This window comes from Oncorhynchus mykiss, chromosome 28 (assembly GCF_013265735.2).
Source record: "Oncorhynchus mykiss isolate Arlee chromosome 28, USDA_OmykA_1.1, whole genome shotgun sequence".
Classification (NCBI taxonomy): Eukaryota; Metazoa; Chordata; class Actinopteri; order Salmoniformes; family Salmonidae; genus Oncorhynchus; species Oncorhynchus mykiss.
Genome location: NC_048592.1, coordinates 29954000 through 29978049, shown reverse-complemented (window position 1 = coordinate 29978049; position 24050 = coordinate 29954000). Strand labels below are relative to the sequence as shown.

At 43.4% G+C, this 24050-nt stretch overlaps 2 protein-coding genes across 5 annotated transcripts in view; both read left to right on the top strand.

The window, feature by feature from the left end:
- The first annotated feature begins 711 nt into the window (after positions 1-711).
- LOC110508900 (regulator of nonsense transcripts 1) lies at positions 712-10485 on the top strand. 2 transcript variants are annotated; one of them, XM_021589799.2, is made up of 23 exons: positions 712-1088; positions 1662-1798; positions 1908-1997; positions 2160-2327; positions 2516-2696; positions 3023-3184; positions 3307-3391; positions 3661-3759; positions 3926-4034; positions 4143-4302; positions 4402-4520; positions 4731-4895; positions 5364-5478; positions 5594-5737; positions 6285-6498; positions 7167-7284; positions 7407-7563; positions 7848-7990; positions 8266-8440; positions 8614-8695; positions 8775-9169; positions 9275-9394; positions 9552-10485. In XM_021589799.2, exons 1-22 carry the CDS (start codon positions 921-923, stop codon positions 9389-9391), a joined length of 3303 nt encoding a protein of 1100 aa, XP_021445474.1. In that variant the 5' UTR covers positions 712-920; the 3' UTR covers positions 9392-9394; positions 9552-10485. The 2 variants fall into 2 exon arrangements, with proteins under 2 accessions (XP_021445474.1, XP_021445473.1); XM_021589798.2 differs by having other exon boundaries at positions 3307-3394.
- A 7023-nt stretch (positions 10486-17508) lies between these two features.
- LOC110508897 (homer protein homolog 3) overlaps positions 17509-24050 on the top strand; it is a 31540-nt gene continuing 24998 nt past the window's right edge. For 2 of the 3 annotated variants that reach the window (XM_021589795.2, XM_021589794.2), the window contains exons 1-2: positions 17512-18041; positions 18392-18440. In XM_021589795.2, coding sequence (XP_021445470.2) covers positions 18418-18440 — 23 coding nt within the window. In that variant the 5' untranslated portion in view covers positions 17512-18041; positions 18392-18417. Of the gene's footprint in view, positions 18042-18391; positions 18441-24050 lie in introns of all 3 variants that reach the window. The other variant, XM_036966374.1, reaches the window with a different exon arrangement.

Sequence of the window (24050 nt, the reverse complement as noted above, 5' to 3'; positions counted from 1 at the left end):
TATTTGTTGTGAAATTGTACAATATCAGTATATTGTATAGTGTACAATATAAGGACACACAAATGTTTTTTTTTATTAATGTACTTCAACCATTTGTTATTATCTCAGGTAATTTATTGCATATACAATCAATATTTGTAATGTGATGAATAATGATATGGACATTTTTATTTTGTCTTTGGTATCTGTATTCTCTACTTCAGAATATGGTCTAATGCTGTGATTAAACCACTTAAAGAAAAATTTAAGCCAATAAGCTTAAGCCATACCAAGTAAAATAACTATTGGTAAACCTGTAGTAGTATGTGCTCTTCTTCCTATGAATTCATCATGTACATCTATTGCAATTGGAAATAATTTGAATGAATGTCATCTTACTTACATAATATTACCAGGAAAGGGTAAGTGGTTAAGAGTGTTGTGTTATTAACCAAAAGGTTGCTGGTTTGATTCCCTCAGCCGACTAGGTTAAAACAATCTGTCAGTGTGCCCCTTGAGCAAGGCATTTAACCCTACAGTAACTGCTCCTGTAAGTTGCTCTAACAGCATCTTCTAAATTACTGTACATGATAAACACATTCTGACTCTAAGGCCTAATCAAGGATTGTGAAAAATATTCCCCTTTTGTGTAAACGTTATGCCATTGACACTTTGAATGTGGTTATGGCTAGAAGGGATCCAGCTTTTGTCAAATTTGACGAACTATGATGTGCTCTTTGCATTTTGTGCTGTGTGCAAGGTGTTACGTCATTACTTCGAGTGGGAGTTGAGGCTCACGAGACCGTGTGTTCTCAGTTTATTCATGTGCTTAGGTATTTCGATATTTGTTTAAGTTCAATTTTGGCAGGGATATCTACACTTTGTTTAGTTAGCGATTCAATTTTAAATATCATTCTGAAATATCACTGTTGGTGGAGAAAATGAGTGTTGAGGCGTACGGGCCGAGCTCGCAGACTCTCACGTTCCTGGACACTGAGGAAGCGGAGTTGCTTGGAGCAGATACCCAGGGTTCGGAGTATGAGTTCACGGATTTTACCCTGCCGAGCCAGACTCAAACAGGCCAAACGCAGAGTCAGTTGGAAAATCAGGTTCGTGTAATTTTTGTTGCCTGTGTGGTTTCAAACTAGCAAATAAAAACTCGCTAACAAGCTACAGGGTATTGTACATACGGAACCTTGGAGATAGCTAGCCAGTGTGCTAACTATATTAGCAGAAGCAGCTATGTTAGCACAGCTAGCACGCTGGTAGCTAGCTGTATAGTTACAAAGAGAACACATGCATCTGTCTCAGAGGCCACGTAGCTGGCTAACCAGTTAACTTAGCCAGCATGTTTACATATAATTTAGCATGCTAGTATTAGCTAATTTGCTTGTACGCGTTGTGGGATGGACACCAAGATTGTCAAGCAGCCTGTCATTTTCTTGATAACGCCATGGCACTGAGTGTAGCGTTCCTAAATTCATCTGCCCGCGTTACATAGCAGGCATTCTAGCTAACTGCTGTGAGCTTGCTACAAGTGCATTTGATAGCTAACTAACGTTAGTTTACTAACTGTCTGTTGCACTTGTAGTTAAAACGTTATCTGTGGTGGTGTCCATTTCCAGGTTATTTACATTATTTTGCCCGCCGCTATTGAAATTATATTTCCATGTTTTCTCCAGGTGAATGGGCCTGATGGAGTACAGCAGAATGGGGATGACCCTGTTGTGAAAGCAAGTCAACTTCTTGCAGAGTTGAACTTTGAAGAAGACGAGGAAGACAGCTATTATACTAAAGACCTCCCAGTCCACGCATGCAGGTAATGTTCAGAAATATATTTTGATTGATCTTTTGGTGCTGTCTTGCAGAGTTCATAATAAATATTTGTTTTCCTCCTTGTGACATTATCCTTGTTTTGCTTTCCCAAGTTACTGTGGCATTCACGATCCTGCTTGTGTGGTGTATTGCAACACCAGCAAGAAGTGGTTTTGCAATGGACGTGGCAATACATCTGGCAGGTAAGCTCCAAAGAACAACCAACTTAGCTAAATGTAGTTGGCGTCTATGTGGAAGACTATACACACACATAAAGTAGAATGTGAGGCACATGAGTCCCAAAGGACATTTTATAAATGTCTATCAGAAATGTTGCTAAATCTGTTCATATTTTCCTCTCTCAGCCACATTGTGAACCACCTGGTCAGAGCCAAGTCCAAGGAGGTGACTCTGCACAAGGATGGTCCTTTGGGGGAGACGGTGCTGGAGTGCTACAACTGTGGCTGTCGCAACGTCTTCCTCCTGGGGTTCATCCCTGCCAAGGCAGACTCTGTGGTGGTACTGCTTTGCAGGTAAAGCCGGTCTATGGTGTTTACTAACCATTTTTGCACCATTCTGTTTCACAATGATCAGATGTCCTATTTTGCAAAATGTTGTTGGCCCTTTTTGGACCCATAATCCAATAGCTCTTATCATTGAATCAAAGTGATTTTGTAGTGGAGTGCATTGATGGACATATTGTTTGTGTTTGGTAATACAGGCAGCCATGTGCCAGTCAGAGCAGTCTGAAAGACATCAACTGGGACAGCTCCCAGTGGCAGCCGCTGATCCAGGACCGCTGCTTCCTGTCCTGGCTGGTTAAGATCCCCTCTGAGCAGGAGCAGCTCCGGGCCCGCCAGATCACCGCCCAGCAGATAAACAAGCTTGAGGAGCTCTGGAAGGTTCATAAACTACCTTATGGTCCTGTGTGGCTCAGTTGATAGAGCATGGTGCTAGCAACGCCAGGGCTGTAGGTTCGATTCCCACGGGGGACCAGTGCCGAAAAATATGAAAATATATGCACTCACTACTGTAATTGGCTCTGGATAAGTGCGTCAGCTAAATTACATATGTAAATTTAGCAAGAGTTAACCCAGTGGTTTACTGTAGGCCAGTGGCCTTTTACTTTGGTCATGGAGAGCTACTGGCTTTTATTATGAATTTTATTTCTCAAATAAAGTAAGCAGTGCTCTTTATCGGTGGCTGTTGTTTGACTGGGTGTCTTCAGGAAAACCCCACAGCCACTCTGGAGGACCTGGAGAAGCCCGGCGTGGACGAGGAGCCTCAGCACGTGTTGCTGCGCTACGAGGATGCCTACCAGTACCAGAACATATTTGGCCCCCTGGTCAAACTGGAGGCTGACTACGATAAGAAACTCAAAGAGTCCCAGGTAAGTTCTACTGTTTTCTGCTGGAGTTTTCAGGCTAGCTCCTCCTGCTTTTGGATGTCACGGTAAAGACCGTTTGGTTTTAGATGGTTAATTAATTGCCGTCTCGTCTGTTTGTTTCACAGACCCAAGACAATATTACTGTCAGGTGGGACTTGGGACTCAATAAAAAGCGGATTGCTTATTTCAGCCTTCCCAAGACGGACTCAGGTGGTAATTCATTTTTTGTTCATCAACGTCAGTGTTCACGAGTGTTCCATGTCCATTCCATTCCGGCCACAACCTCCCTCACGTTCTCACTGATGAGCATGCCGGAGTGTCTTCTAGTCTTGAGTCTGTATGTGTGTGTGTGTGTGTGTACACGATTCTAGGTTTGTATGACTAATGTCCTGAAGTCTATGGATTCTAAATTGTGCTTTTCATCAGCCAATTCCCTTGTCCTTGCTGTCCTTTTTCTACTATTCACTGTATTTCTGAAGACATGCGCCTGATGCAGGGAGATGAGATTTGCCTGAGGTACAAGGGAGACCTTGCCCCACTCTGGAAAGGCATTGGACATGTCATCAAAGTCCCAGACAGTATCCTTTGTTAAAAATCATTATGCTCTTATGTTACCTTTGACTCTTCGTTACTAATTTGATTCAAATTCAAAAATGAGTTTGTCTCTCTCTGACCACTGATAGCATTAGTCTCTGGAAGGAATAGGTGTTATGTGGCGTGTAGTCCTTAATCCTGTGACAATAGACTATGGCGATGAGATAGCCATTGAGCTGAGGAGCAGTGCTGGGGCCCCCGTGGAAGTACCACACAACTTCCAGGTTGACTTTGTGTGGAAGTCCACCTCCTTTGACCGGTAGGAACCTTCTGACACCAATCCATATGAAATGCAACAAATGTGTTGAGCTAGGCTTGCTTTTGGCAATGGACTTAGTATTACACACGGTTTCAAACTTTCCTCCAGGATGCAAAGTGCCCTGAAGACCTTTGCCGTGGACGAGACCTCTGTGTCCGGGTACATCTACCACAAGCTGCTGGGTCACGAGGTGGAGGATGTGGTCATCAAGTGTCAGCTGCCCAAACGCTTCACCGCCCAGGGCCTGCCTGACCTCAACCACTCACAGGTGGGTGTTACCATATGCAGAAGTTATGAGGAGATTTGAGTTATCCCTTCTAAAACGATATTTGCTGACAGTTTGGCATTTTAAAATGTCATCACATAGGTATATGCTGTGAAGACTGTGCTGCAGCGTCCTCTCAGTCTCATCCAGGGGCCCCCTGGCACGGGGAAAACTGTCACCTCTGCCACTGTAGTGTACCACCTGGCCAGACAGGGCAACGGGTAAGATGTGTTCACTTAATATATACAGTACTTAACCATATACAGTACTTATAAGTAAATAACTTTCACTATAAGAGTAACTACTCTTATAGTCTATCTAGTCTTGGCAGAGATCATCATTGCAAAATATATATTCTTTCTAAATTGACCAACCTAAAGGTTTTATAAGCGCTCTTGTCCATCCCTAACACAAGTTGTGTGTGTCCTCAGGCCTGTGCTGGTGTGTGCTCCCAGTAACATTGCGGTGGACCAGCTGACTGAGAAGATCCACATGTCAGGTCTGAAGGTGGTGAGGCTGTCTGCCAAGAGCAGAGAGGCCATCGACTCCCCTGTGTCCTTCCTGGCTCTGCACAACCAGATCCGCAACATGGACAGGTAACCTGGGACTGCTATCGAGAGAGGAATATGGTGTCTTTATCTTATCAGGTGTCCTGCTAACTCAGGAGACAAAGGATCGATTCCACTTTTATTTTATTTTATTTTATTTGACTAGGCAAGTCAGTTAAGAACAAATTCTTATTTACCGAGGAACAGTGGGTTAACTGCCTTGTTCAGGGGCAGAACGACAGAACCTTGTCAGCTCGGGGATTCGATCCAGCAACCTTTCAGTGACTGGCTCAACGCTCTAACCACTAGGCTACCTGCCGCCCTGGCAGAGAACTTGAGAACTCAGCTATGGGCAATATGAGTTGCCTCAGTTTGAAAGCATGGATTCTCAGTTCATGTTCAGAGGCATTTTCTCTGTCTTGCAGCTTTTCTGAACTTTCAACATAGGCCACATAATTTCTCCACACTAAAGAGTACTGGTTTCTCAGTTTGTATTTTTGTTGTATCTGTATGCAGTATACCAGAGCTTCAGAAGCTCCAGCAGCTGAAGGACGAGACTGGGGAGCTGTCCTCCTCGGACGAGAAGCGCTACAGGGCCCTGAAGCGCACCGCCGAGAGGGAACTACTTATGGTAACACCTGCTCCTTTTCCACACACTCCCTTAAAACAAAGTCCTAAAATGTCATAATTCCACTACTCCCTGAGGTTGATTATCACTGACCATGTCTCCCATCTCTGCTCCACAGAATGCTGATGTGATCTGCTGTACCTGTGTGGGGGCAGGAGACCCCCGCCTGGCCAAGATGCAGTTCCGCTCCATCCTCATTGATGAGAGCACCCAGGCCACTGAGCCAGAGTGTATGGTGCCTGTCATACTGGGGGCCAAGCAGGTATGTCTCAGGGCAATCTCTACGATAAATTAAATCTCCATGACAGGTCCCAACTTCTCTCTCTTTCTTATACAGAATGTTTATCAAAGGTTGTTGCTGAGGGAAAAGTGCAGTTACATTTATCACCTTTCTCCAGGTGTTTGTGCTTGGTTGAATGTGACACTGAGACGGGCACTACTTTCTCTTGAGTTGTGATGTTTTTTTTATTTCACCTTTATTTAACCAGGTAGGCTAGTTAAGAACAAGTTCTCATTTGCAACTGGCCAAGATAAAGCAAAGCAGTTCGACACATACAACAACACAGAATTACACACGGAGTAAAACAAACATACAGTAGGAAAATCTATATAGAACATGTGCAAATGAGGTAGGATAAGAGAGGTAAGGCAATAAATAGGTCATGGTGGCAAAGTAATTACAATATAGCAAATAAACACATGCAAATGCTATGCCCAATACTAGTTCCTACACCACACAACAATGGATTTGAATTGGAATAGCCTTTCTATTTGTACTAAATCTATGATTTCTTTCTGTTTCTCTCTAGCTGATCCTGGTGGGAGACCACTGCCAGCTGGGTCCAGTAGTGATGTGTAAGAAGGCTGCCAAGGCGGGCCTGTCCCAGTCCCTGTTTGAGCGTCTCGTGGTGCTGGGCATCAGGCCCATCCGTCTGCAGGTGCAGTACCGTATGCACCCAGCCCTCAGCGCTTTCCCCTCCAACATCTTCTACGAGGGCTCCTTGCAGAACGGAGTCACCGCAGGTAAGTTGGTGAGGAATGGAACTGGGCCAGTGTGTACACGGGTTGGTTTAGCAACAAAACCGAGGCGTGTGCAACTATGGCGCAGAACAGACTGGGTTGGCATAGACTGTTGTAAACTATATTTAGTCTCCAAATGTTTATTGAAAACGTAAATGCATTTGCACAATGAGCACTTGTCTCTCAAATACATTGTTACAGTTGCTGGTTAGCTAACTAGTGAGCCATACTAGCATAGACATGACATGATTCAAGACATGGTATCGATAACAAGATACAACGAGCTGACACGGGCCAACTATGATTTCTCACATGGCAAGCTATCTAACCACACTGCCTACACGCATCGTTTTTGGACGTTGTCAGCCATCCCGTCTATAGAATTCTCGTAAACACAGGTGAGGGTTAGCTTGTCCTCCTGATGTGCTTGTCCAGCAAGAGGGGAATGGCCTCCCTGTTGTCTACAAACTGGTTGGGTAGTTTAGATCATGTCTCTAAGGAACAAGAAAGCAGAACAATCATGAATTGCCTTATAACAGCCATATTTACTCAGCTTGCACCAGATGTAAAACACCCATATAAAAAGGTAATTCACGACATTGGCTTAATTTACACTTAAATTTGGATTCACCTAAATGTACATTTTACTAACTTATTTTCTTGACCCACAGCTGACCGCATCAAGAAAGGCTTTGACTTCCAGTGGCCACAACCAGACAAGCCCATGTTCTTCTACGTGACCCTGGGCCAGGAAGAAATTGCAAGCTCTGGAACCTCCTATCTTAACAGGTATTTGACAAACTGAAGCATTTGTCATTCCAGTGCTTTCGTACACTGACCATTTATGACTCCAGTCATAAAAAGGGTATGTTTTGTGAATAAGGTTTTCTTCACTCTCTCCCGCTGTACAGAACTGAGGCTTCCAACGTGGAGAAGATCACCACCAGGCTGCTAAAGGCTGGGGCCAAGCCTGACCAGATAGGCATCATCACCCCCTACGAGGGCCAGAGGTCCTACCTGGTGCAGTACATGCAGTTCAGTGGCTCCCTCCACACCAAGCTCTACCAGGTACAAAACACAGGCTTGGCTCTACAATATGTGACCAATCTTGTCCGCTGCAGCACTCCAGTCTGTCAGTCATATTCTCACTATAATGTAGCAGGTTTGAAATATAGTTATAGCTTGAAATGGGAGTGCATGAATCTAAATAAATCAGTTTACATTGGTTTAGTAATGTGCTCATGGAATCAATCATCCAGTTTGGCCTTCACTTAAAACATTCAAATGGATGGTGGAATGGTGCGTCTATGTTAGCTTATCTAATTGCTTTCCTGTCTCTTGGCTGTCCTCAGGAGGTGGAGATAGCCAGCGTTGATGCGTTCCAGGGCAGAGAGAAGGACTTCATCATCCTGTCCTGTGTTAGAGCCAACGAGCACCAGGGCATTGGCTTCCTCAATGACCCACGCCGTCTCAACGTGGCTCTCACCAGGGCCAGGTAAACAACACATGGACCATTCTCTCTGTCTCCTGATGCTCAACAGATAACAAGAAAATCGTAGCATTATCCTCTCTTTCAAGTTTTGCAAGACTATTTTAATATTTGTATTTGGAATTATGTCAACAATTTCTAAATCCTCAGAGCAAAATCTCATTACTCGGGCTAAAACACTGTCACACTGCAAAGAGAAATGATTTACATATTATTATTTTCTATATCTGTGAAGGAAGTATTTGAAAGGAACTATTTCCTATTTGTGTGTGTGTGTATAGGTATGGGGTTATCATCGTGGGCAACCCCAAGGCCCTGTCCAAGCAGCCTCTGTGGAACCACCTGCTCAACTACTATAAGGAGCAGAAGGTTCTGGTGGAGGGACCCCTCAACAACCTGAGGGAGAGCCTCATGCAGTTCAGCAAGCCCCGCAAGCTGGTCAACGCCATCAACCCTGTGAGTCGTCCCCCCCTAAACCTATGTGTGTTGGATTATGTACAACTTTATGTAGTGCGTGGTGTTTACTTACATGATTTTACTTTGCCAGTAGACCATTGTAAAAATATGTGCATAGGCTACTGTGTGTGTTAGACTTACTGAAATGTTTGTTTCATGTGTGGGTTCTTCAGGGGGGCCGTTTCATGAGCACAGCCATGTATGATGCAAGGGAGGCTCTTATTCCTGGATCTGTGTATGACCGCAGCAGCACTGGTGAGAGACTATGTCAAACTGTAAACTTGTGTTTCTTTACCTGTTTTGCCGTTGTTCAATATGTTTTCTTTTCTTCTAGGACGTTCATCCAACATGTACTTCCAGACCCACGACCAGATCGGCATGATTGGTCCGGGCCCCATGGCCTCCATGAACATTCCCTTCAACCTGGTCATGCCCCCCATGCCGCCGCCAGGCTACCTGGGCCAGGTCCACTGCCCCCCAGCAGGCCGTGGTGGAGGTATGAAGGGTAAGGCGGGCGGCGGAGGGGTGCGAGGTGGGCGCCAGCGGAGCCGTGGCATGGGGAACCACGGCGGGGGCAGCGGGCAGCACGGCCTCATGAGTGGCAGCCAGGCCAGCCAGGACCTGGGCTCCCAGCCCTTCTCCCAGGGACCCCTCACACAGGGCTACATCACCATGAGCCAGCCTTCCCAGATGAGCCAGCCTGGCCTCTCCCAGCCTGAACTCTCTCAGGTAAAGCAGAAGAACGTTTACATTTGTTTCTCATGGCAGACGTTCTTGCTCTGACAGACATGTACATGCAGGCTAAAAGCTTCTCCTTTGTTGTTTTTCTTACAGGACAGCTACCTTGGCGATGAGTTCAAGTCCCAGATTGACGTGGCCCTCTCCCAAGACTCCACCTACCAAGGGGAAAGAGCTTATCAACATGGTGTGACTGGACTGTCCCAGTACTAGAGTGTAAGAGACTACATTGGAACTTTTTGCTCTATATTCTATGAGCTAAGCCAACTGTTGCTGTAGTAATATCAGGTGGCGTAAATAGGATACCAGAAGCTATTTTATATCTCGTCTTTGTCAGGGTATAAAAGTAATCTTTGTTTTATTTGACTCTTAGGTTGTGGGAAAAGGAGCTAGGCCTGTGCTGAGCTTAGTTCGTCGCCATTTTAATCTGGGTAATATCAAAAAAAGAACATATGGATACCCGTTTTCCACTGCTACAACTGAAGCACCACTGTGTGAAAGCAACAGGAGAGAGACCGAGAGAAACCAACCAATCACAAGAGTGAGAGAAAAATGGGGGTAGAGCTGGACAGGACAAGAGCGAGGAGGAGGGAGAGAGAAGGCGCTGCTCGCACATGGAGAAAAGGAGAAGCAGCATACGTTGGGGTAGCAGTGTCGGAGCGACAAGCCCTTTGATGATGAGTCGAGGGGTGAAAGGTCATGGATCCTCAATGGGGTCACAGGAGTCACATCCCTGCCACCTCTTCTCCCCCAGGGACCACAAGTTAGTTGGCTGAGGACATTGTTCTCGGAGCAGAGAGACTGAGAAGAGTTCTCACACAACCCTCCAACCTCACTCTACAAAACCGTCTCCTGCCAGCTAGAGAGGGGAAAAAGGGGACGAAACTCTTGAAGCAGTCAGTCGATTTGGGAAAATTTCTAACCTCAAAGTTGATCCGTGCTCATGCTCTGCATTTGAACATGTTTGAGCGAGAGGCGAGAGGTTTTGGGCAGACCAAGAATGGTCTTGTTGAACGTCTCAAACGGAATCAAATGGTGCAGGAGTCGGAAGAATACTGACCATTCATCTTTTTCAACTTTGAGTTGGAAAGTTTTCTACATGAGGTCTGTTGTTGCAGAGGTTTTGAAAGCTGGTGAATTTCACTGGCTTTCCGCTCTGGTCTTTCTGAAGGATAAGTGGTGGAATGGCTCTTGAAACAATTAAAGGAAACATTATTGTCTCGAGATCTGAAGTGGTGGACTTGAAAGATCTGTAGTTTGCGAGACAGGTTTTTGTTGTTTTCTTAAGTCTATCTGTAGTACAAAAAGGAGAGTAAAAAGAATACCATAACCAACTTATTGTAATCGAAAAAGCAGTCATCACTTGCTCTTTAAAATGACCTCCAAATTATTACTTTAAAATTAGTCACAGCTTCACAGACATGAAATGCCACAAAGAAAGCACTTGTAGAATGCACGTATAATTTGCATGGCTACATGGCTAATTGATTAATCCACATTAAGCAGAGAAGTTATCCCTAGAGACCCAAGTTTAAACATGAAATGATGTATTAAATCATGTTTTACTTTGTTGGTCAACAACTCATAAGAGGTGTTGCAAGGGAACAAGAATTTATGTTCAGAGAGGTTATAGTAATGAAGTGTGTGAATACTACTGGGATAAGACTGCAGTATCCCAGTAGTGGAAGTCTGGACCTGACTACTGAGGAAGGTTAGAAGCCTCTGGCAACTGCTAAATGTAGGTATTCAGTACTGGCTATCATTGGCCCATGTGGAAATGATATCTGAATGAAGGTTATGAACTCACTTAAAAATATAAATATATAATTTCTGACCATACCTTGATGAGTTTGTTGACCGAAGGGAGGCATTTCTGTCAGTATGTGGCAGAGGATGAGAATAAATATTTGTATGTTGGTGTTGTAGACACAGTAGGTACTTTTATATTTAGTGCCCATGAAAGGTTATGGTGTAGATTTGTGTAGCCCCCACCACAGATCTAGTCTCAAACCTGACCCTAGGCAAACCAGTGGGTGCGTTCCTTTGCTGATGCAGGCCAGATCGTTATATATATATATATATATATATAGATAGATAGATAGATAGCAATCTGGTCCCTGACGACATAGTCGAGGACGTGCCATGCAACCAATGGTTGATGCATGCAATGTCTGAGCAGGGGAACATGACTAGGGTCTGGTTTCAATGCTCGTGTTCCCCTGGTCAGACATTGCACGTATCAATCAGTGGTTGCGTGCCCTGTCATCAACTATGTCATTAACTGACAGATTGCTATAACATATGTGGTTAGCTGATACTTTAAATGCCATCAACGCCTGGGCACAGGAACGCCCCCAATGATGGACTCTTTTAGCATAGAGGAACTGTCACTACCTACACTATATTTCCAGCAGTATGTGGACACCGATTCAAATTAGTGGATTCGGCTATTTCAGACCCATCTGTTACTGATGGGTATATACAATCGAGTACACAGCCATGCAATCTCCATAGACAAACATTGACAATAGAATGACCTTATTGAAATGCTAAGTGACTTTCAATGTGGCACTGTCATAGGATGCCACCTTTCCAACAAGTCAGTTTGTCAAATTCCTGCCCTGCTAGAGCTTCCCCAGTCAATTGTAAATGCTGTTACTGTGAAGTGGAAACGTCTAGGAGCAACAACGGCTCAGCAGCAAAGTGGTAGGCCACACAAGCTCATAGAACGGGACCGCTAAGGGGCGTAGCTTGTAAAATTAGTCTGTCCTTGGTTGCAACACATAGTTCCAAACTACCCCTGGAAGCAACATCGGCGCAAGAACTGTTCGTCGGGAGCTTAATGAAATGGGTTTCCATGGCCGAGCAACCGCTCACAAGCCTAAGATCACCATGCGCAATGCCAAGCGTTGGCTGGAGTGGTGTAAAGCTCGCCGTCATTGGACTCTGGAGTAGTGGAAATGCGTTCTCTGGCATGATGAATCACGCTTCACCATCTGGCAGTCCGACAGAAGAATCTGGGTTTGGCGAATGCCAGGAGAAAGCTACCTGCCCCAATGCATAGTGCCAACTGTAAAGTTTGGTAGAGGAAAAATAATGGTTGGGCTGTTTTTCATGGTTTCGACTAGGCCCCTTAGTTCCAGTGAAGGGAAATCTTAATGTTAAGGCATACAATGACATTCTAGATGATTCTGGACTTCCAACTTCGTGGCAACAGCATGACAATTCCCCCGTGCACAAAGCGAGGTCCATTCAGAAATAGTTTGTCGATCAGTGTGGAAGAACTTGACTGGCCTGCACAGAGGCCTGACCTCAACCCCATCAAACACCTTTGGGATGAATTGGAACGCCAACTGCGAGCCAGGCCTAAACGCCCAACATCAGTGCCGGACCTCACTATGCTATTGTGGCTGAATGGAAGCAAGTCCCCACCCGCAGTAATGTTCCAAGGAAACCTTTCTAGAAGAGAGGAGGCTGTTATAGCAGCAAAGGGGGGGACCAACTCCATATTAATGCCCATGATTTTTGGAATGATGAGCAGGTGTCCACATACATTTGGTAATGTAGTGTAAGGGAAAAATATTTTCCAGGGACTCTCCCAACAAACAACGAGGCAGACATGCCAGAAAGTTGCGATTCTAAACTAAAGTTTGTAGGCAAAACTTTTGCAGGGGTTTTATTGAAGGTTGTTTATGCAAACTAGCCACTTGCTAAATGCACTCATTAAAAATAACTTCTGTGATCTCTAGCTACTTTTTTGTATTTTATCTAAGTGGATAAAGTAGTGACGTAGTTCCATTATGCCAAGAGTCCATACTTTAAACCAGACCCTAGTCACTGTGTTGCCTAGGGTTGTGTTTTCAAGCGAGAACACTTTTTTCCGGTTGAAGTTGAAATTTTACTTTCCCCTTTTGAATGTCCTTTTTAATTTTGATAAAACTACCAATACATAAATCTTGAAACATGTAGTAGACCTACCCTGTCACATGGAGAATCATTGATGCACAGTGCCTTCAGAAAGTATTCATACCTCTTATTCCATTTTGTTGTATTTCTATTGTATGTATTAAGGATCCCCATCAGTTCCTGCCAAGGTAGAGGCTACTCTTCCTGAGGTCCAGAAACATTAAGGCAGTAATATACCATTTAAAATTTTACATAACATTTCATAACACTTTTCACAACACATTAAGTGTGTGCCCTCAGGCCACTACTCTACTACCATATATCTACAATACAACATCCATGTGTACAGTCCCCACTGTTCCATAAGGTGTATTTTTCAGTTTTTTAAATCTGATTCTACTGCTTGCATCAGTTACCTGATGTGGAATAGAGTTCCATGTAGTCATGGCTCTATGTAGTACTGTGTCGTCTGTTCTGGATTTTGGGATTGTGAAGAGACCTCTGGTTGCATGTCTTGTGGGATATGCATGGGTGTGCATTCAGCATGTCAATACTTCTTACAAAAACAAATAGTGATTGACTAAATCTTTCCAACTTTGAGCCATGAGAGATTGACATGCATATTATTGTTAGCTCTCTGTGTACATTTAAGGGCCACCCATGCTGCACTGTTCTGAGCCAATTGTAAATCCTTCTTTGTGGCACCTGACCACACGACTTGACAGTAGTCCAGGTGAGACACAACTAGGGTCTGTAGGACCTGCCTTGTTGATAGTTAAGAAGACAGACCTCTCCCCATCTTAGGTACCATTGCATCAACATGTTTTGACCATGACAGTTTACAATCCAGGGTTGCTCCAAGCAGTTTAGTCTCCTCAACTTGCTAAAATTCCACATTATTCATTACAAGATTTAGTTGATGTTTAGTGTCCCAAATACAATGTTTTTAGTTTTAGAAATATTTAGGACTAACTTGAATTGTACAATATTTGTACATTACTTTTAAAATTCTCAACCTCTAGCAATGATCAACGACAGACAGCCATTTTCAAGTCTTGTCATAGATTAAGCTGATTCAAAGTCAAACATTCAATGTCATCTTGGTAAGCAAACCCCAGTGTATATTTGGCCTTGTGTTTTAGGTTATTGTCCTGCTGAAAGGTGAATTAGTCTCCCAGTGTCTGTTGGAAAGAAGACTGAACCAGGTTTTCCTCTTTGATTTTGCATGTTCTTAACTATATTGTAAATTATCCCCCAAAAAACTTCCCTAATCTTTGCTGATGACAAGCATACCCATAACATAACGCAGCCACCAGCATGCTTGAACATATGGAGAGTGGTACTCAGTAATGTGTTGTATTGGATTTGCCCCAAACACAACGCTTTGTATTCGGGACAAAGTTAATTTCTTTAACACACTTTTTTGCAGTTTTACTTTAGTGCCTTATTGCAAACAGGATGCATGTTTTGTGATATTTTTTGTTCTCTACAGGTAAAAAAATAAAAAAAAACTAATTTAGGTTAGTATTGTGTGTAACTACAATGTTGAACTGAGGATGGATTTCACAGCCATTAAACTCTTAACTGTTTTAAAGTCACCATTGGTCTCACATTGAAATCCCTGAATGGTTTCCTTACTCCCGGGATCTGAGTTAGGAAGGACGCCTGCATCTTTGTAGTGACTGGGTGTATTGATACACCATCCAAAGCGTGTAATTATTAACTTCACCATGCTCAAAGGGATGTTCTATTTCTGCTTATTAAATGTTTTGACCCATCTACCAATAGTTGCCCTTTGCGAGGCATTGGAAAACCTCCCCTGGTCTTTATGGTTGAATCTGCACTTGAAATTCACTGCTCGACTGAGAGCCCTTACAATGATCTGGTTGTGTGGGGTACAGAGATGATAAACACTATTATTGCACACAGTGATTTTTACTCCTGAACTTATTTAGTCTTGCCATAAAAAATGTTTTTTTTTTAATATTTTGTATTAAAAAATTAAGTAAATCCACTTTGACATTATGGGGAATTGTATGTAGGCCAGTGGAACAATCTCAATTTTAATATATTTTCAATTCAGGCTCTAACACAACAAAATGTGATTACTTTCTGAAGGCACTGTAATTTGTATCATTGATGGTAAAATTTCTCACGTGTAAAAGTAGTATTTTGTGATAATCCTACTTGTCACTTCCCTGCTGTGTTGAGTTTTAGGTCTGAAATCTTTCATTCTGTAATTATGAATTGTATGTAACCATCACTCATGATTCATTACGGTACCCTCCATTCCATGTGTGATAGTGTCATCTGACAATTTTTATGTCATTTTGCTGAGTCGTGTTAGGCTATGATTTTCAGAAGTCATTGTCGTATGCTAATGTGGTTAAACATTTTCTGTTATGAACACCTGTGGAAAGACATTTTAAGATGTTACCCATTCTGACTAAATGTGTTTGTACCTATCCATATCTTCTAGACATTAACCACATCCCTCCAAATACATTTTGAAAATGTGTTATTTCTGACAGCGTTCCCTATTTGACAACCTGTGCATGTGCTGTTCGATTGTACACCTCAATTATCAGGTTTCATCACTAAACATTCATGTATCTGTTTCAAAAGGGGAACTCCTGAAGAGAAAATAAAGTGCTGCTGCAATACAACTAAATGGTTAGGGTATGAAATGAGTTCAAGTAGATTAAATATTGGTCCACTACAAATGGTAAGGGTATGAAATGAGTTCAAGTAGATTAAATATTGGTCCACTACAAATGGTAAGGGTATGAAATGAGTTCAAGTAGATTAAATATTGGTCCACTACAAATGGTAAGGGTATGAAATGAGTTCAAGTAGATTAAATATTGGTCCACTACAAATGGTAAGGGTATGAAATGAGTTCAAGTAGATTAAATATTGGTCCACTACAAATGGTAAGGGTATGAAATGAGTTCAAGTAGATTAAATATTGGTCCACTACAAATGGTAAGGGTATGAAATGAGTTCAAGTAGATTAAATATTGGTCCACTACAAATGGTAAGGGTATGAAATGAGTTCAAGTAGATTAAATATTGGTCCACTACAAATGGTAAGGGTATGAAATGAGTTCAAGTAGATTAAATATTGGTCCACTACAAATGGTAAGGGTATGAAATGAGTTCAAGTAGATTAAATATTGGTCCACTACAAATGGTAAGGGTATGAAATGAGTTCAAGTAGATTAAATATTGGTCCACTACAAATGGTTAGGGTATGAAATGAGTTCAAGTAGATTAAATATTGGTCCACTACAAATGGTAAGGGTATGAAATGAGTTCAAGTAGATTAAATATTGGTCCACTACAAATGGTAAGGGTATGAAATGAGTTCAAGTAGATTAAATATTGGTCCACTACAAATGGTAAGGGTATGAAATGAGTTCAAGTAGATTAAATATTGGTCCACTACAAATGGTAAGGGTATGAAATGAGTTCAAGTAGATTAAATATTGGTCCACTACAAATGGTAAGGGTATGAAATGAGTTCAAGTAGATTAAATATTGGTCCACTACAAATGGTAAGGGTATGAAATGAGTTCAAGTAGATTAAATATTGGTCCACTACAAATGGTAAGGGTATGAAATGAGTTCAAGTAGATTAAATATTGGTCCACTACAAATGGTAAGGGTATGAAATGAGTTCAAGTAGATTAAATATTGGTCCACTACAAATGGTAACTGATCTTTGCTCATCTTCAAATATCGTTCAAACAAAACCCCACTCTTGAGTGTCTCATGGGTTACAGGGATTTTGGAATGCCAAGATCCTTCAATTAGGACACAAAATAGTCTAGATTTGTCCTCTTTCTCCCCCCATAGCTGGTGTCATCCTAGTATCATTTATTTTCATTATTTGCTTCTGCAGGGTTTTACTTTGGAGTGAAGTGATGTTTCTTTCTTTCTTGGAAATTGCTTGATTATGATTATCTAGTTATTTGGTCATCTGTTATACTCTCACTGAAATGTCATCCTTGTAACATCTTTGAAAAAAATAAAGGTTTCTTTTCACTCATTTTAAGTGATGGACAATTGAACTTGTTTTTGATAAATGACAGGAATTATGATTAACTCGACTGCTAGCACTGAGCTCATAGACTTCACATCTGGGCTAGGCGGCCCTAATCTCATGTTTACATGGGGCTGCAGTATTGCGTCCTTGTGAGCCCAAGGAATGTGTTTTAATGTGAGGTATGTGAAAATTAAATACAGGTTAGTTAGTGTTTATTACGCCTAATCTATTTGCTAATGGTCAACCGTGAAGTAGACTCTAAACTACTGTAGTGAGTTTTGTCGGTGTTAGATTAAACGTAATTTGACCCACTACCAAACGGTAACCAGCAGGTGGTGGTGTATGTAGACGGGTTGAAACCCCAACTGTAGCAAATTGTAGCCATAGAGCGCTGCACCGCGCGCAGCTGGTGTTGTCTGGATATGAAATGTAACCAATAAAAAAAGTATCTCATGCCAAGCGATACTTGGTAACCAGTGTAGAAGACTGCACGCTTTTCACTCACATATTGCGCCTTCAAGAGGAATACAACCTGAGCGTCGCGAGGAACTGCGTTACAACAAGGTTACTGAAGTGCAGTCAGAAAGAAAAACTGAGAAATCTACATGATGGACTGCCGGACTGTGGCTAATGATACACATTGCTCCAGTTTCGTGGTGGCATCGATGTCCGACGTCGTGGCAAGCTTTTTCAAGTGAAGGGACAGAGCGCATATAATTTTATTGACAGCGAATGTCCACAGTATTCATAGCCAATTCTTGCCCTTTGCAGTGCAATTCCGGTGGTATACGGAAGCATCCCTATACTGACACAAATAAGAGGAAGGATTACAGCTCCAGTGTTCAACATAAAGGATCCCACATTGCAGCTCGACCAATAGATCTTATTCATCTTTTACAACGAAATGGGGTGAGTGTCTCGAGTAACTCCATTCAACTCTCACTGACTCATTGCATTGGACGCTGGTAAATGACTGTTGCTATGAGAGAGAAAAGTTGAGACTATTATCCTGCAGTCAGTCGGGACCATATCTCAAAAGGTCAGGACAATGCTTTTTAATATTGGGGTACCTTGTTCTTGAGGTAGGGTACCTATACATTTCTAATGATACATTGAAAAGCAGCGAGGGCACCCTGAACACTTGGATCAATCATAATTTTTATTTTCTAGTCCAGTTGTGTATTAATGTTAAAACATTTTTTTGTATGAAAACATCTTGATGTATGCAGTCAGTGTGTGCTAATTTCTTTCTTCCATAGAAAGGATACCTCTGCTGCCTTATAAGATGTATCCTCAACATCGAGAAAGGTGAGTTGCTGTTATATTACACCCTGAGCACCTACTCAATAGCCCCTTCTGTCTGTGTCCTTGTTTCAGTTGAGGCATATTGACCCAGAACACCTACTCAATAGCCCCTTCTGTCTGTGTCCTTGTTTCAGTTGTAGTATATTGACCCAGAACACCTACTCAATAGCCACTTCTGTCTGTGTCCTTGTTTCAGTTGAGGCATATTGACTACATAGTCCAAAGTAAGAGATCCATTCCAACATTTGACAGTTGGCAGTAAAAATCTTTGTGTAATGACCTTGGGATGCAAACAGGACCTCTTCTTTTACAGGACAAGAGAGAGAATAATAATTTGTGTGTGGGGAGGTTATATCCGTCCTGTTACACACTTGTACAAGAGTGTAATGGAAATGTTTTTTTCTGTTACACATCTCAACTCTCCCTGAAACACCAGCAAGGAGTAGGGTCACATCCAGTGTCACCATTGTCCAGGTCCCCTGGAGAAATTGAGGTTAACTTAAAGGGCACAGCAACAGGTTTTCACCTTTTCAGACACAGGATTTGAACCAGCGACCTTTCAGTTACTGGCCCAACATTCTAACCTCAAGACTATATTGGCCACCCCATTCTTGACAGTAGTCTCTTGTGTCCTATGGATTGTTAGTGTAATAATAGTGTGTGGATGTTTGATCATTAAAGCAAGTACAGTTGAAGTCGGAAGTTTACATACCCCTAGCCAAATACATTTAAACCCAATTTTTCACAATTCCTGACATTTAATCCTTGTAAAAATTACCTGTCTTAGGTCAGTTAGGATCACCACTTTATTAAAAAAATGTGAAATGTCAGAATAATTGTACTAAGAATGATTTATTTCAGATTTTATTTCTTTCATCACATTCCCAGTGGATCAGAAGTTTACATACACTCAATTAGTATTTGGTAGCATTGCCTTTAAATTGTTTAACTTGGATCAAGTGTTTTGGGTAGCCTTCCATAAGCTTCCCACACTAAGTTGGGTGAATTTTGGCCCATTCCTCCTGACAGAGCTGGTGTAACTGAGTCAGGTTTGTAGGCCTCCTTCCTCTCACACATTTTTTCAGTTCTGCCCACAAATGTTCTATAGGATTGAGGTCAGGGCTTTGTGATGGCCACTCCAATACCTTGACTTTGTTGTCCTTAAGCCATTTTGCCACAACTTTGAAACTATGCTTGGGGTCATTGTCCATTTGGAAGACCCATTTGCGACCAAGCTTTAACTTCCTGACTGATGCCGTGAGCTGTTGCTTCAATATATCCACATCATTTTCCTCCCTCATGATGCCATCTATTTTGTGAAGTGCACCAGCCCCTCCTGCAGCAAAGCATCCCCACAACATGATGCTGCCACCCCCGTGCTTCACGGTTGGGTTCGTTCGTGTTCTTCGGCTTGCAAGCTTCCCCCTTTTTCCTCCAAACATAACAATGGTCATTATGGCCAAACAGTTACATTTTTGTTTCATCAGACCAGAGGACATTTCTCCAAAAAGTACGATCTTTGTCCCCATGTGCAGTTGCAAACTGTAGTCTGGCTTTTTTATGCCGGTTTTGGAGCATTGGCTTCTTCCTTGCTGAGCGGCCATTCAGGTTATGTCGATATAGGACTCGTTTTACTGTGGATATAGACACTTTTGTACCTGTTTCCTCCAGCATCTTCACAAGGTCCTTTGCTGTTGTTCTGGGATTGATGTGCACTTTTCGCACCTAAGTACGCTCTTCTCTAGGAGACAGAATGCGTCTCCTTCCTGAGCGGTATGAGCGGTATGATGGCTGCGTGGTCACATGGTGTTTATACTTGCGTACTATTGCTTGTACAGATGAACGTAGTACCTTCAGGCGTTTGGAAATTGCTCCTAAGGATGAGCCAGACTTGTGGAGGTCTACACTTTTTTTTCTGAGGTCTTGGCTGATTTCTTTTGGTTTTTCCATGATGTCAAGCAAAGAGGCACTGGGTTTGAAGGTAGGCCTTGAAATACATCCACAGATACACCTCCAATTGACTCAAATTATGTCAATTAGCCTATCAGAAGCTTCTAAAGCCATGACATAATTTTCTGGAATTTTCCAAGCTGTTTAAAGGCACAGTCAACTTAGTGTATGTAAACTTCTGACCCACTGGAATTGTGATACAGTAAATTATAAGTGAAATAATCTGTCTGTAAACAATTGTCGGAAAAATGACTTGTGTCATGCACAATGTAGATGTCCTGACCGACTTGCCAAAACTATAGTTTGTTATCAAGAAATTTGTGGAGTGGTTGAAAAAAGAGTTTTAATGACTCCAACCTAAGTGTATGTAAACTTCCGACTGTATGTAGTAATGCTATGGAATTACATATCAATGTTTTGGAGTGATGTTGATTTGCATCTAATAACATTATCACACTAGCTATATTGTTTATTGATCTTATATTGATATTAAGTGGCTTCAAACTTGATTTTGAAATTAAATCAGTTAGTTTTTTTGCTGTTTATCTGTTTATCCCACATGATGTTAGTGGTACTGCAGAGACCACCACTACCTTATTTGAGCAGTACATTTCTGAAATAACTCTGAGGCCCTGACCTATTATTGCTGTACTAAATCAAGGAGAGAAGTTCTCCCAGCGCTGTGTGCCCCAGAATCTCCTCTAGAAGAGCATCCATGTCAATTATTCTGTTTACAGCGTGTAGAACCATAAACTGTAATAACCTGTTAGAAATGGATAGTGTGAGTGATAACACTTCTACAATAGGGGTACATTAATTAACATGAATTAAAGCAGTTGTAAACCGTAATAGATTATTAGGTAATGCATTTATCGATAAAGCAGTGTTGTGGAATTTCCATTGCCAGAATATGTAGTAATTGAATTATCTGAAATGGGATCTTCTCGTTATGTCCTATCATGGTGGAGTTCTGCTCACCTATTTAACCGCTGGAGCATATACAATATAATTAAACCAATCAATATATAACTGTGTGCAGGGTTAAAATTAGAGAGGCTGGGCACCCCATAACAAGGCCCTCTTATAATAATTGACATATCAATGTGAGCCCCCCCCCCCCCGCAAAATGGTCAAATATTTTCAACACCCCAAGAGTGGATGTATAATTCGAACCCTGATCGTGTGTGTGTAGTATATGTACACACAACACCACATCCTACTTAGCCATGTCCATCTGTTTAACATGTTAACATGATCCGTTATCCAGTTAGCTTCCACAGAAAGACAATCGTCTAAAACATGACACATTTCCTCAGGTCTCTCATGGCCTTTCTCTTTGAGGCCATACATGCCACTGTGTTTTGTTCCTTTGAGAGGACATTCTGCGCTTTTCAATGATATCACGTGGTGGTGTGACCTGGATACATTTTCTAAATGGCTGCCAACATAATTAGCACATTTTACGGTAGGAGGTAAGTGTATAGTTGTGTATTCATAATTTGTGAGTTTTATCGCTCCACGATGAAAATAGCTTTACCGTAGAGAGAGGCATTTTAGTTTAACCCAACAATGTCAGTCAATTGCATCATATGTAAGCTAATGATTTGGGAAGCATTGGTGTCAAGTACCAACATGGTAGCTTTTACTTTTTCATGTCTCAACGTGAGTCTGCCAAACTCTGTTGCCTATCTTGCTGACTCTGTTCCACAGTACTGCTCCTGTCCCCTGTCTGGCCAACCCACTGTTCCACAGTACTGCTCCTGTACCCTGTCTGGCCAACCCTCTGTTCTACTGTACTGCTCCTGTCCCCTGTCTGGCCAACCCTCTGTTCTACTGTACTGCTCCTGTCCCCTGTCTGGCCAACCCTCTGTTCTACTGTACTGCTCCTGTCCCCTGTCTGGCCAACCCTCTGTTCTACTGTACTGCTCCTGTCCCCTGTCTGGCCAACCCTCTGTTCCACAGTACTGCTCCTGTCCCCTGTCTGGCCAACCCTCTGTTCCACAGTAATGCTCCCGTCCCCTGTCTGGCCAACCCTCTGTTCCACAGTAATGCACCCGTCCCCTGTCTGGCCAACCCTCTGTTCTACTGTACTGCTCCTGTCCCCTGTCTGGCCAACCCTCTGTTCTACTGTACTGCTCCTGTCCCCTGTCTGGCCAACCCTCTGTTCTACTGTACTGCTCCTGTCCCCTGTCTGGCCAACCCTCTGTTCTACTGTACTGCTCCTGTCCCCTGTCTGGCCAACCCTCTGTTCCACAGTACTGCTCCTGTCCCCTGTCTGGCCAACCCTCTGTTCTACTGTACTGCTCCTGTCCCCTGTCTGGCCAACCCTCTGTTCTACTGTACTGCTCCTGTCCCCTGTCTGGCCAACCCTCTGTTCCACAGTAATGCTCCCGTCCCCTGTCTGGCCAACCCCCTGTTCTACTGTAATGCTCCTGTCCCCTGTCTGGCCAACCCTCTGTTCCACTGTACTGCTCCTGTCCCCTGTCTGGCCAACCCTCTGTTCCACAGTAATGCTCCCGTCCCCTGTCTGGCCAACCCTCTGTTCCACAGTAATGCTCCCGTCCCCTGTCTGGCCAACCCTCTGTTCCACAGTAATGCACCCGTCCCCTGTCTGGCCAACCCTCTGTTCTACTGTACTGCTCCTGTCCCCTGTCTGGCCAACCCTCTGTTCTACTGTACTGCTCCTGTCCCCTGTCTGGCCAACCCTCTGTTCCACAGTACTGCTCCTGTCCCCTGTCTGGCCAACCCTCTGTTCTACTGTACTGCTCCTGTCCCCTGTCTGGCCAACCCTCTGTTCTACTGTACTGCTCCTGTCCCCTGTCTGGCCAACCCTCTGTTCCACAGTAATGCTCCCGTCCCCTGTCTGGCCAACCCCCTGTTCTACTGTAATGCTCCTTTCCCCTGTCTGGCCAACCCTCTGTTCCACTGTACTGCTCCTGTCCCCTGTCTGGCCAACCCTCTGTTCCACAGTAATGCTCCCGTCCCCTGTCTGGCCAACCCTCTGTTCCACAGTAATGCTCCCGTCCCCTGTCTGGCCAACCCTCTGTTCCACAGTAATGCACCCGTCCCCTGTCTGGCCAACCCTCTGTTCTACTGTACTGCTCCTGTCCCCTGTCTGGCCAACCCTCTGTTCTACTGTACTGCTCCTGTCCCCTGTCTGGCCAACCCTCTGTTCTACTGTACTGCTCCTGTCCCCTTTCTGGCCAACCCTCTGTTCCACAGTAATGCTCCCGTCTCCTGTCTGGCCAACCCTCTGTTCTACTGTACTGCTCCTGTCCCCTGTCTGGCCAACCCTCTGTTCTACTGTACTGCTCCTGTCCCCTGTATGGCCAACCCTCTGTTCCACAGTAATGCTCCCGTCCCCTGTCTGGCCAACCCTCTGTTCCACAGTACTGCTCCTGTCTCCTGTCTGGCCAACCCTCTGTTCCACAGTACTGCTCCTGTCCCCTGTCTGGCCAACCCTCTGTTCCACAGTAATGCTCCTGTCCCCTGTCTGGACAACCCTCTGTTCCACAGTAATGCTCCTGTCCCCTGTCTGGCCAACCCTCTGTTCCACAGTAATGCTCCTGTCCCCTGTCTGGCCAACCCTCTGTTCCACAGTAATGCTCCCGTCCCCTGTCTGGCCAACCCTCTGTTCCACAGTAATGCTCCTGTCCCCTGTCT

What these genes read in the sequence shown, in the direction of transcription:
- LOC110508900 (XM_021589798.2), top strand. Translation starts at nt 921, where the DNA reads ATGAGTGTTGAGGCGTACGGGCCGAGCTCGCAGACTCTCACGTTCCTG. An exon ending in GTGGTGGTACTGCTTTGCAG is followed by an intron (nt 2,328 to 2,515) that starts GTAAAGCCGGTC and finishes TTGGTAATACAG; the next exon opens with GCAGCCATGTGCCAGTCAGA. An exon ending in CAGATCCGCAACATGGACAG is followed by an intron (nt 4,896 to 5,363) that starts GTAACCTGGGAC and finishes ATCTGTATGCAG; the next exon opens with TATACCAGAGCTTCAGAAGC.